The sequence below is a fragment of the Citrus clementina genome, unplaced genomic scaffold (genome assembly GCF_000493195.1).
Source record: "Citrus clementina cultivar Clemenules unplaced genomic scaffold, Citrus_clementina_v1.0 scaffold_3, whole genome shotgun sequence".
NCBI lineage: Eukaryota > Viridiplantae > Streptophyta > Magnoliopsida > Sapindales > Rutaceae > Citrus > Citrus x clementina.
In genome coordinates this window covers 30,749,024-30,762,069 of record NW_006262339.1, presented here as the reverse complement: position 1 = coordinate 30,762,069, position 13,046 = coordinate 30,749,024, and the positions used below count along the sequence as shown (strand labels likewise).

The 13,046-nt window shown below is 35.2% G+C and overlaps 1 protein-coding gene across 2 annotated transcripts; it reads right to left on the bottom strand.

The window, feature by feature from the left end:
* Positions 1-5,398: 5,398 nt before the first annotated feature.
* Positions 5,399-8,751, bottom strand: LOC18048720 (trifunctional UDP-glucose 4,6-dehydratase/UDP-4-keto-6-deoxy-D-glucose 3,5-epimerase/UDP-4-keto-L-rhamnose-reductase RHM1). 2 transcript variants are annotated; one of them, XM_006442281.2, is made up of 3 exons: positions 8,605-8,751; positions 6,338-7,913; positions 5,399-6,243 (listed from the first exon to the last, which is right to left on the bottom strand). In XM_006442281.2, the coding sequence occupies exons 2-3, from the start codon at positions 7,898-7,900 to the stop codon at positions 5,800-5,802; spliced, it is 2,007 nt and encodes a 668-aa protein (XP_006442344.1). In that variant the 5' UTR covers positions 7,901-7,913; positions 8,605-8,751; the 3' UTR covers positions 5,399-5,799. The 2 variants fall into 2 exon arrangements, with proteins under 2 accessions (XP_006442344.1, XP_006442346.1); XM_006442283.2 differs by having other exon boundaries at positions 6,338-7,910.
* Between the last annotated feature and the right edge of the window lie 4,295 nt (positions 8,752-13,046).

The window sequence follows — 13,046 nt, the reverse complement described above, 5'->3', positions numbered from 1 at the left end:
ACCCATGTTTTGCTTGTTTGTTTGTTTGATAATAATAATAAATAAATAAATAAAAGAAATTGAAGCTGAAGATCGCCTATAAAAGCCGAAGAAATGAGGGAGCTAAGGAGAGCGAAGAGGTAGAGAAAAGCCAGTAGAGTAGAACGGAGCCGAGAGAGAACGAGAGGTCAAAGCTGAGGAATTATTATTTTTTCTTCTTTTTCTTGTTTTGTTGTGTAATCAATTTCCTTGTAACATATTTCAAAAGTTTATCAAATAAAAAGAGTGTTTGTTTTTTTTCAATATGAGTGGCTAATTTTGCTAAGCTGATGTGAAGGGTGAAGCTCAATGTTTCAAACTATTAAATTTATTACTTTCTCAAGTGAGTTTTTAAGTTTATTTTATTCTTTTTTGGTTATTTAAATGTCATGTTAATTTATAAATTCTCTTGGATCTGTATGGTATTTTGACATAATGTCGACACATTAATACAGTTGTGACACATTAGGTACTTTATTCCATATTTATCCACATACATAGTTAGTTAAGAATTAAATGATATAATAATTAACTGGTAAAAGTGAGGTAAAATATAAAAATGAGAGAGTATTAAAATTATAGTTTGAGTGATTGAGAGTGGATCTTGTAACCTTAGTATATTTTTAAATTGATTTCTAGTGATTTCTTTTCTTGCAATTAATTTTCTTTATTTAATAAATTAACAACTAGATTTTAAATTCTCTGTGATTCAATTCCGAACTCACCAAGTTATATTATAATTAAACACTTTTATATTTGAGAGTAATACACTTTTGAGTCATGTCAGTGAGTTATTCTATTAAAAGTGGTAGTAATTAGCGCTCAATATTAAGTTTCCTAACAATCCCAACTGTTCAACCTCTGACTCCAAGGGTGGCAAACAATATAGAAGCTGGGGATTCTTGAAAAAGTAAAAAATTTCTTATAGAGAGCTTAAAAAAACTTGCTGCCAACTATGGAAAACTTATGAAAAATGAAAGTAGTGTAAGAGCTTATCTGTCAAATATGTAAGAAAGAGCTAGAATGTTCCCCATGCTCTATTGGACTGCAAGCTCACCAAGAAAATGTGGAGGCACACCCATATTGCCGCGTAAGTTCAAAATGAAGCTAGGCAGGATATGTTGAGTATGCTACAAAGTTTAACAAAAAATCAAATAGTTAGGGAGATTAAGCTGGTATCTTTTGTGTGGTGGAAGGTGTGGAATGCAAGGAACAAAGTTATTTATGAAAGGAAGAAGCCAAATCCTGTCATATCAATAGCTAAGGTTACTGCAATCATGGAGGCATATCAGAGAGTCAAAAAGCCTGAACAAGAGCATCTTAAACAAAGAGAATCTGGAAAACCACATCAACGGGAACCTCCACCTCAAGGTTGGCATAAAATCAATGTAGATGCGGCCATCGACAAAAAGCAGCAAATTGCAGACCTTGGGGTTTTCATTAAAGACTCATCTAAGAAGATTGTAGCAGCAATTGTTAGGAGTATAAAATCTCATGGTGACAACTCTTTTGCAGAAGCTAAGGCACCCAAATAGGGATTACATGTAGCTCAAAATGCTAGCCTTTCATCAGTAATCATTGAATTAAATTGGTTAAAAGTGGTTGAGCTAGTTAATAATAGGAAAAGTTGCAGGATTAAAATATGTTGGCCTATTTCTGATATTATCAGCAGCAACAGGAAAGATTTCCAAGTAGTTAAATGTCAGGATGTTCATAAATCATGTAATGATGTTGCTCATAGCTTAGCTAACATAGCGATAAGATGTGGTGAAACAAATATTTAGCTAAAAAATTCCCAGCTAATGTTCTGCTTAATTTCGGTTGAATGGTAAAAAGTTTCTCTTTCTTTAAAAAAAATCATTGGCCCTACTCCAATGGGTGGTTTTTTTTTTTTTTTTTGATAAGAAAGTGAATATTTCATTCAAAATAGAAAAGCACATCAAGAGGGAAGTTATCCTTTCATGTGACAGATTAGGAGATTCTCAAAGCTCTTTTAGCAAGAGAGTGAGCACAACTGTTACAACATCTTGATACATGTTGAACTGTTATCGATTGGAACTTTTCCATGTAGCTTTGAATGTCTGAAATAGTCCACAGAATCTCCTTCCTGCTACTGGTTGTATTGTTGGCTAAGCTCACCACTTCCATACAATCTATTTCAATAATCACTGCCGATAATCCAGCTTCTATTGCCATTTCCATCTCTCGTTTTACAGTCTCAGCTTCTGCTGCTATAACATTCTCTTGGGGCTTTGTGTTTTTTACTGCTGCTGCCGCTACAACTTGGCTTTGTGAATTTCTAAGAACAACCCCGATTCCTGTAAATTGCACCCCCTGCCTGAACAGTTGCATCCACATTGACCTTGTAATATCCGATAGGTGGAGGACACCATTGTTTTTGCTTGCTAACATCATCTCTTCTATTTATCTGCTTCGTCTCATGCGCTCTTTGATAAGCCTCTATAGTAGCTTTTGCCTTTGCAATTAATGTTATCGGGCTTAATTTTTTGCCTTCAAAGATAAACTTGTTCCTAGCATGCCATATTTCCTTCCAGGCCGTTACCACAAAATCCACCTCTCTCTTGAGCATATTTCTCAACAGGCTCAGTATAAGGCTTAGGATGTCTTTTCTTACCATTCCCTGCAATTCAGAATCACCATAATTGTATTTCCAGACCTTCCTAGCCATCTTACACTCCATACGTGCATGAAAGACATCCTCTACTCATATTTTATAGATTTGGCATGTTGGCTCCTGCATAATTTTTCTCCGAAATAAATTTTCTGCAGTTGGCAACAGATCCTTGGTAGCTCTCCAAAGGAATATTCTGGTTTTCCTGGAAGATTGAATTTCCAGATAGTATGCCAACCGTTAGACTTACCTGTTGAACTTGTTGGTACTTCTGCGTTCTTGAGCTTGAGAGCTAATTGGCAACCACTCCGCACTATGTATATTTCTTTTTTGTCATAGTGCCATAACCTTTCATCATTCGTAGGCCATCTTGGTAGGGGGATTCTCTTAATCAGATCTACTTCCTCTTTCGTAAAATGCTTCACAATCAAACTATTTTTCCATTCGTGATCTGCGCCTATTAAGTCTGCAACTTTGGTATTTACTGGTAAAGATGGAGCAAAAATTGGTCTAAAAGTAGTCAGCCTAGGCATCCACTTGCTGGCCATAACACAAATTTGACCTCCTCTTCTAACTCTCCATCTTATCCCCTGCTGCAAAACTTCTTTACCGCACAAAATGCTTCTCCAAATAAAGGATGGATTAGAACCAACTTTGGCTTCCATAAAATCAGTTTGTTTGTAATATCTAGCTTTCAGCACTTTGGCCACTAGTGAATCAGGGTATTGTAATAATCTCTGGCATTGCTTCACGGCTAATGCCTGGTTGAAGCTTGAGAGATCTTTAAAACCTACCCCCCCCCCCCCCACCTCTGAATTTACCCTTGCTAATCTTCTCCCATTTTGCCCAATGAATTCCTTTCTTATCATCTGTTGAACCCCACCAGAATCTCACAATTGCTCTCTAAATGTCATTGCAAACAGCCAAAGGTATTTTGAAGACACTCATGGCATATGCAGGGACTGCCTGAGATACTGCCTTGATCAAAACCTCTTTGACTCCACTGGAAAAGAATTTATCCTGCCAATTCGATAATTTACTCACCACTTTGAGCTTAATATCATTGAAAAAGCTGGTCCTCTTTCTTCCCACCATTGAAGGCAGTCCCAATTATTTCTCATGTCTTGAAACCACATTTAGCTGAAAAATGTCCTTTATTGCTGCTATATGTCCCTGCGGGATTTTTCCGCTAAAAAACATTGATGACTTGTCATAATTGAAGAGCTGGCCAGAGGCCGAATTATAGCACTCGAAGATTGCTTTCAACCATTTACAATCTTCCGTTGAGGCTCTTGTAAACACTAAGCTATCGTCCGCAAAAAGTTGATGGGAGATTGTGACATTCTTACTTAACTTCAGGCCATGAATTAAGTGTTGTTTTTCTGCCTCAGCTAGTAAGCTGGAAAAGACCTCTGCACAAATTAAAAATAAATAAGGGGATAGAGGGCACCCTTGCCTTAGTCCTCTTTGTGGCTGTATCACCCCCTTAGCAGCTCCATTTATGAGTGTATGAAAGATTTTTCCAATAAGGCAATGTGTTGCTATCTTCTCTCCCTTGGCTTTCATTTTTCCGGCGAAGTCAATCATGTTATCTTCTTCTAACTTCAGGCTTATAGCCTCGCATCTCCTTATGAGTTCTTCATAATCCATCTCGTTCTTGACCTGACAAGTTGCACTAATGAGACTCACCCACCTTCACTAACCCTTTTTATTACAATAACTCCCTTCTTTGGACGTAATATCTATTCTGCATACCAATAACTACAGTGTTATCCCCACCCTATAATTGACTCGATCCACCCAACTCGTGAGTGACAACATTGGATCACCAAGGATCCTTTACTCCATCCATTCTAGGTTCTCAAAGAGAGACCTGTCTAGAAAGAAGACCCACTCTTGCAATGCTTTATTTTGTTCCAATGGGTGGTAGCTAAAATGCAAGGTTGCGATCAAACAATAGCTGCCGGATCATCCTCCCTGCATGAATTAACGATCGAGCATATCATGTCAACACACGAACAAAAACGGGAAAATAAAATAAAATAAAGCCTGTAAGAATGTATATGGTCATCACTTTTTACCCCAGATAATAGCAAGAACATGAATCATCTTCACTCTTCAATCATTGCCCACATATGCTTTCATCTTTAAATTAATCAAATTATAATATAATAATGATTATTATAATAGATGAATATTAAAAATTTTATATAATTCTTTTTTCGCTTATTTTTTAATATTATAATTCATATTACATAAAACTATCACTAATATTCACAGTAAAACCACTATAGACATTTACAATTAAACTATAACTTATATCAGTTTTTTTGGCTCCATTTAATATCTAGCTGTTGATCTTTTAATTTCTTTCATTTGCAAATTGCAATGACAGCTAGTGCTTGAAATTCGCCTAAGATTATTGCTCCTTAAAATTCTTTCATTTGCAAATTCCAGCGACAGCTAGTGCTTGAAAGTTGCCTTCGAAGTTGAGAATTTGAGATCACCGTAGAGTGTTGTGTGGATACCCCATCAAATCATATCAAAATATTGCATTTAAAAGAAAAAATTCCCATGAGCAAGAGTCTTGGGATTATCCAAATTCTAGTGACTTTTTTTCCTTGAAGTAATTATTGTCAACCAAAAATATTTTGGGAAAGGATTATGGTTCCAATTCAAGCCTAATTGAAAGGCTTTTAATCAGTAAAGTTGCACAGAAACCCAGAGACAAATTCAATTATATAAATGAAAGAATCTGCAAATTTCATTCATCATTTCACCTACAACTCTTCAATGCAAAAAGACAACAGCTGAAGCTAAGTAATTCAAAAGAAAATACATCGAACAGCATGCGGCCATATTCATTTAACAGATACTGCAAAAGTTACATACTAGCAACTAGCAGATGCCATTAAATATTAGCAACCTATTCTAGAAAAAATACACTAACCATATCTCAATAAAACTCCAAGAAAAATAATGAAAGAAGCATGGCTAATTATCTCTAGTGCAGTAAATATAAAGTGATTACACCAAAAAGAAATGAGTAAAGCTGATTAACAGTACAATGGTACTCCAAACCTATTATGTAATGCAGAATGTGTTGGTCAAACAAGAGGCCCCTACAACTGAAAGCTGCTTAATGTACCCTAGGTTTTCTTGTTGGGCTCAAAGACATACTTGATCAGTGAATCCTTGATGGATAGCAACTCAGGGAACTCCTTCTTCAACTTAGAAGCATCCATCTCGTTGTTGCTTCTTGGGGCGACTATCACCTTTGCTTGCTCTTCTAATGTGAAGTTCACCCACTTGAATTCTGGGTTAATGTACTTCTTGTACATCTCAAGAATTTCATTGTGGCTCACAACCCCAGGGTTTGTGAAGTTCCAAATACCCCTCAAGTTACGCTTTGCCATCTCAATTGAAATGGGGAGAAGTTCATCCAAAACAGTCATACTGTTTGGAATGTTGACCACCTTGTTATAACGAGAAATCTTGGTAATGAAGTTGCGGGGGTTGTTTAGGTCAGAAGATATTGGCATTCGGACTCTGAGAGTGCAAACATTGTCGTATTCTTTCAACAGCTCTTCAACCTGGTTAAAATAACAGCACATATCAGCATCTTACCATTATATGATTTGAAAACGGAAGTAGGAATACTATAAAAGATCCAGAAAATAAACTTACCATGGCCTTGGTTTTTGAGTAGAAAGAACCAGTAAAATTGGGTGTATCTTCCTCTTTATACCCAATGCCAGAGCCCTCAGGATGAGCAGCATCATACTCAAATATGCAACCGGTAGCATAATTCATCATCAAGATCCCATGTTCTCTGCAAACATCTGCCAAGGTTAAGGTTCCAGCAACATTGGTGCGAATGGTGTCAGTTTTATGAGATTCACACCAATCAACATTGGGTCTGCCAGTAACACCAGCAGCATTGAAAACATGTGTGGGTTTAACACTCTGAACATCTGCAATGAGAGATGAACGATCCTCCAAACGTCCTTTTCCATATTCAAATGGAATACCCTCTTTCTCACACAACTTTCCTAGTAGACCTCCAATCCATCCTGTCCTGCCATAGATCAAAAACTTCATGGATGGTTTTCGAGGAGAGCTGCATTTGGAAACTGGAACCACCATACGGGACTGAATGTTATTTGTTGAGACACTGGACACCGCTTTGTTCTCTTCAGACCCATCAAAATGTCTCCCACCAGGCATCATCAGCATTCTTGGATGAGGAAGCAGAGCACCAGAGACATCACCCCACCAATCAGGGTTCTGAGTGTACCACTCAATAGTCTTCCTCAACCCTTCTTCCCATATGGTTCGTTCTGACCACCCCAAGCTTGTCAGCTTCTGATCATCAAGAAAATACCTCTGATCATTAAATGGCCTATTTTCTACAAACTTGATGCTTGTCTCAGGGTCCATTGAAAAGAGTTTGCAAATATCTTTTGCCACATCAATCACTCTCCTTTCCTTCTTTGTACCAACATTGTAAACATGGCCAACTTCTCCCTTGTGAAGAATGCATTCAAAAGCCTCAGCAACATCCTCACAGTATAAATAACTTCTCACATTAGAACCATCACCATGAATTGGAAGAGGCAAACCCCTCATGGCCAAGAGGATAAACTTTGGAATTAGTTTTTCAGGGAACTGATTTGGTCCATAAACATTGTTTCCACGGGTTGTAATCACTGGTAGCCCATATGACCTACCATAAGCCATAACAAGCATTTCTGCTCCAGCTTTAGTTGCAGAATAAGGATTTGTTGGCAGGAGTTGGGAAGCTTCATGGTTACCCACAACAGCATCCTCGTCAGTCTCCCCATAGACCTCATCTGTGCTGACATGGATGAACCTCCGGATCTGCCCAGTCACTTTGCAGGCTTCAAGGAGGACATGAGTACCATAGATATTGTTCTTGGTAAACTCAAAACTATTTCCAAAAGAGTTGTCCACATGAGTTTGCGCAGCAAAGTGCATAATAGTGTCAATGGACTCAGTGATGAGAAGAAAGTTGACAAGGTCAGCACTGGCAATGTCCCCCTTAACAAACTTAAAGTTGGAGGATGCTTTGGAGGGTATTAGGTTTTTCAGATTCGAACAATAATCAAGCTTGTCAAGCACAACAATTTTGTACTCGGGATAGTTACGAATCAGCCGGTTGCATACATGGGAAGCAATGAACCCAGCAGCCCCAGTGATGAGGATGTTCTTCGGGGTATACGTAGCCATTGCAAATCAACTTCTACATAATAAAAAGTACATAAATTAAAATCAAAACCACCAGTCACAAACTACAAATAAATGAACACATACTAAATATATAAGAAGTTTCTGGAAACTTCTTATAGAGATGTATAAAATAGAAAGTTAGATCACAATCACAAAAATAATAAAGAAGAAAGATGCAGATCACACAATAACAGCAGAATGAGAAAATTAAACAAAAAATTAAGATCAGTGCACTATCAAAATAATCACATCATAGCCTTCAATGAATGATACTAAGAACTTAAACCTAAGTACCAGATCCAACACTGGAGATAGTAAAATACAAAAGACGAAAGGAAAAAAAAAATCAGATCTTTACTTGAATATCACAATCACCATGAATAATTCAAACGATCCCATTTCATAAAAAACTTCTAAAGCTATGATCTCAACAAGTAGTTCAAAATTCTATAATCATCACACAAGATCCAGATCCAATTATGCACAACAATGCAACAAAAACAAATGGCAATAACCAATCAAAAGGGATAAACAAATCTTCAACATTGATCACAGATCTCAAAAAACTAAGCCATACCTAGATCAGAAGACAGTTCAATCAATGAAAAAACGCAAAATTGAAGACATAAATAACAATCATTATGTGAAAATCATGAACTGAAAAGAAAGAATTAACGTTTCTTTTTTTTCTTTTTCTGACTCACAAAGACGATCAGATCAACGAAGACGAGTCAAACCCAAATGCCAAAACGCGAATCTAGAGAGAGAAACTGTGTTGAAAATGGAAACTGAGAAGAAACCGCAGTGATCTTTTTGAAGAGTGAGAGGGAAGTTAGAGGGAGTCTCCGCATTTTATACAAGTTTTTGAGAGTTAAAAGAACCGGAAACATTTTGAAATGGCCATAACGCCCTCAATTTGGGTTACTAACACGACGCCGTTGCCTAGGTTTGGTTAAGTTCTGTCGCCGGGTTGGTAACACCTACTCACAGAATTAGATGATAATAACGTTGATACTCTGCGGTCGAAGTTATCGGAGTTGAGAACGTGGCAGAATGTGGTTCTTCGAAACTGTTGTGGACCCAATGGGGAGTGGGGAATTAGATCGGGGCCCTGTTGGAGAGTTGCCATAAAAAAAGGTTGATTTCAGAAAAAATAAAATCAAATTGTGATTTTAGATTTGGTTTTCAATTAATTTGGATAGAAATTATTCAAACTTTTTACACTTTTGTTTTTCAGAAAGTTCATGTAATTTTCTTGCTTCTTTCCTTGGCTAAATTCAATGAGTTTTCAACAATGGGTTGATTTCAATGAGGAATCAAAATATTATCTTCAATTCTCTTTTATCTTGGATGAATTCCATTTTATCCTCTTGTTATTTTATTATAACTCATTGAAAAAAGAAAGTTAAATTTCATTGAAACCAAATACATAAGAATAGAAGAGTACATTACTAGCTTAATTACACACGTTTAGATCAATTTACAAACAATCTATTATAAGAATTAGATTAACAAAATCATAATAACAAAAATGCACTAAAATATCTTTAAAAGATGTTTCATTTTATGTGCACGCAACACATTCAATCTCTATTAAGAATACTCTTAGAGAACTATATATTGGTTGGATGATTCTCATTTTCCTTCCTTATATTTGAGGAAAGGGATTCTTAGTAGTACCAAAATGTGGGTAAATTTCTCCTTTATTTGCAGTAGCTTCTTTTGATTTCAAAGTTAATTTTCAGATTGTTCTCTTTATCGTTATGTTGATTAAAACGAATCCTAACAAATTTTTAATTGTAATATTAGTACAAATGAATGTCATATTAAAACATAATTGATACCCCCTTAAGCTCCTGTAAACCATCGAATAGGCAATGCTAATTGATATAATCATGAATGTCTCACCAAGATTAATCTATTGCTTGTAGTTTTACATGTATAAAACTTAGTGTTTCACATCCATAAGCAAAACACTACCTTTTTTTCCCTTTTTTCACACAAAAATGGAGCCACTAAGTTAATGATTTCCTTTCCCTTATTCTTTTAAACAAAGGTTGGTATCTTCAAAGTTTAAAAATATGATATGATAATGTTGTACCACTCACATGACTATCTTTTATTCTATTATTATTCTAAGCAGAAGAATATTCTACCTATCTAATCTCTATTTGCAGTACAAATTCTCAATCTACAAGATGATTAATCAGAGTTGGTAAGTGTTTCTTTTAGTTTAAAATATGCACGCAATCACCATAAATTCAGAAAATGCCACGTGCAATAATTCAAAAAAAGATATATTATTATACAAACCTTGACACTTGTCGTATCGATATGGTATCCAAGTGTACCATTAGATCCATGCTCATGTATGAAAATTAAATATATAATTAAATTCGTTGAACATAAGAAATTTTATAATTAATCTTCCTTAAAGTGGGACAATAATTTTTTATTTTTTTCTGCTGTAAATTTAATGGCATGACGCGTAGGAGTAGCAAGGAATCAATAGAGAATTAAAGAGAGAGAGAGAGAGAGAGAGAGAGAAGAGAATAAAATAAAGGAGAATTTAAACAGAATATTTGTGAGAAACAAAAAGAGGGAACCAAAACCAAATTTGTTGTAAAAATGGATGGAAAGAGAGAAATAGAAGAAAATTAAGAATCATTTATTTGAGAAGCGAAATTAAGAAACAATAAAATGAAGACCAATTCAATCATATTGTTTAATTAATTTTTTTCATCTAGATCTCATTCACATAAACGAATGATAATGATTATTTGCCACTTGTTACTGAACATTTTTAATTTGTTTAGACGTTTATTATGTCAGGTGAACTTTAGTGTTCATTGATTGGTTAGTAGCATGATTAAGATATATTTATGTGTATTTATTAATTAGATTATGGGATAGTGGTTTTAATTTATTTTATTTGTATTAGAATAATTTAATTGACTTCTCGTATCACGAGCTGAACTAGCTGTTTTTTTCTTTTATAATTATTTGAAAAATGAAAAGAAAAGAGAATAGTAGGAATTCTCTCGTCCCATAGCCTGTGTGTGTCATTTTGGTTCACATTCTTCATAAAAATAAATACATAAAACAAAACAAAATCACAAAAAGAAAAAAAAGTTTTGTTCAAGACTATTAATTTTTCAACTCGGACCACAATTTGAGCACGGATTTCAATAAAAAAATTGTTTAATAATAATAACTTTTTTCCTTTAAAATAAAACACAGAGTTAGATGTAAAAGCCAAATTCGGACTGGCTGTTTGCTAAGCATAAAGCCTTATTAGTCGCTTTGAATTTCCATCAAACTTCGAAGGAAATTTTATGAAATTGGTCATTATACTTTTGTATTTTTAATCAAAATTAGCCAAACACCAAGTTGGAGGACCAAACTACCCCTCTCATTATCACCCTTCTCTCTCGCCCAAATCCTCCCCCTCTCACCGAATGCTTATCACTGGAATTCCTTATTCATTGTCGGCGGCGTAGAGTGGCACCAGAGTCCATCGTTGGGGGCCGAAATTAACTATATCACGTTCAAAATCTATCAAGATCTCTAAAATCAATTATTACAATTCAAAACCCTAGGTGAGTTATTACTTCTTTTTTTTATTTGTGTTGTTGTTGTTGTTGTTGTGTGTTGGTGCCCGTGGTGATGGATTGATTATTTGTGATTGCTGATGGTGGTGGTGGGTGAGGTTGTTGTATTGCAAGTGGGATGGGAGAGGTTGTGTATGTATTTTGTGGGTGTTAGATAGTTATTGCTGCCCACTGGATGGAATTTGCAACAACTATCGCACGATGGGCTAGCCATTGCACCAAATCTGGTGCGATGGGTACTACCCATCGCACAAAAACACAGAGCTCGTTGCGACGGGCAACCAGTAGCTTGATGCACATGCTTTTTTTGTGACAAGAACACTGACGTTTCATCCCGTCGCACAAAAACACAGAGCTTGTGCTCTCTGTTGCATAATTTGTGTTTATTTGTATTTTTTCATAAATTTTATTTTAATTTTTTATTGTAATAATTTTGTAAATTTTAATAACGAATAAAATTTTGATTTTGTTTTAGTTACATGGCGAAAAGCAAATTAGCAAAACGTAATCCACCTGCACCGAGGAATGATCAAGGTGTGATGAAGTTAAGCTTTGATGATCATTTCCCTGGCCGTATTACATAGACATCAAAATTTAAGAGAGTCATCCAAGATATTTGGAGTAAGCTAACGCGAAAACAATTATCATTATTCAAGAATGATATTTTCGGGCATTTCTTAGATTTGAAGAGTTATACATTCAGTGGTATTATAATTCACAACATATTGCTTAGGCAAGTCACACATGAAGAAACCAATGAAGATCAATTGTGGTTTCAAATAAGAGAGCATCTGACAAGTTTATCAATCGGAGAGTGGTGTCTGGTTACGGGGCTTTCCGGTGGTCGAGACATCATACAAAAAAATCCACCAATGTACCATATGTAGCACAATCTTAACTATTTCATCGTTAAATATATTTATAGGTAGTGTGTTAGCCTAAAGGGCTACACATAATGTAATTTTGATGATAATAAACATGTGTCTTAAGTAAAAATAATAAATATTGTATTTCACATTTTCACTAGTTTTTGAAGGATAATATTTATGCAAGTGAATCAAGTGAAACCAAGATTGAAGATACTCAACGGACAACGGCGACATCAAGAATATAGTTTAGAGCTCAACAAACAAATTAGTACAATAAATTCTTGTAAAGCCGGTATGATTTAATTGATGCATGATTTAGCATTTGAGAAGCTCAAGAGATTAATTTAATTAAATACTTTTCATTAACTAAAAGGTTTTATTTTTATAAAGTAAAGTATTTTGTAGATTTAAGTAATTTGGACTTAAATGCTAAGATTTGAAATCTTTGATTTTAATAAGTATTAAATTTCGGAGTTGGACGTTTTTACAAACATTGGAAATGTTTTAGGCCATACTATAATTTATGAATATTTTGGACTAAAGTGAAAGGTTTTGAGAACTTTAAAAAATATGGGTATTATGTTGAAAAGGACCTTTGTGCGAAATAATAAAATTTTTGGGATCATATCATAATTTCAGAAAGTTTGGGAAAGACAACTATTCTTA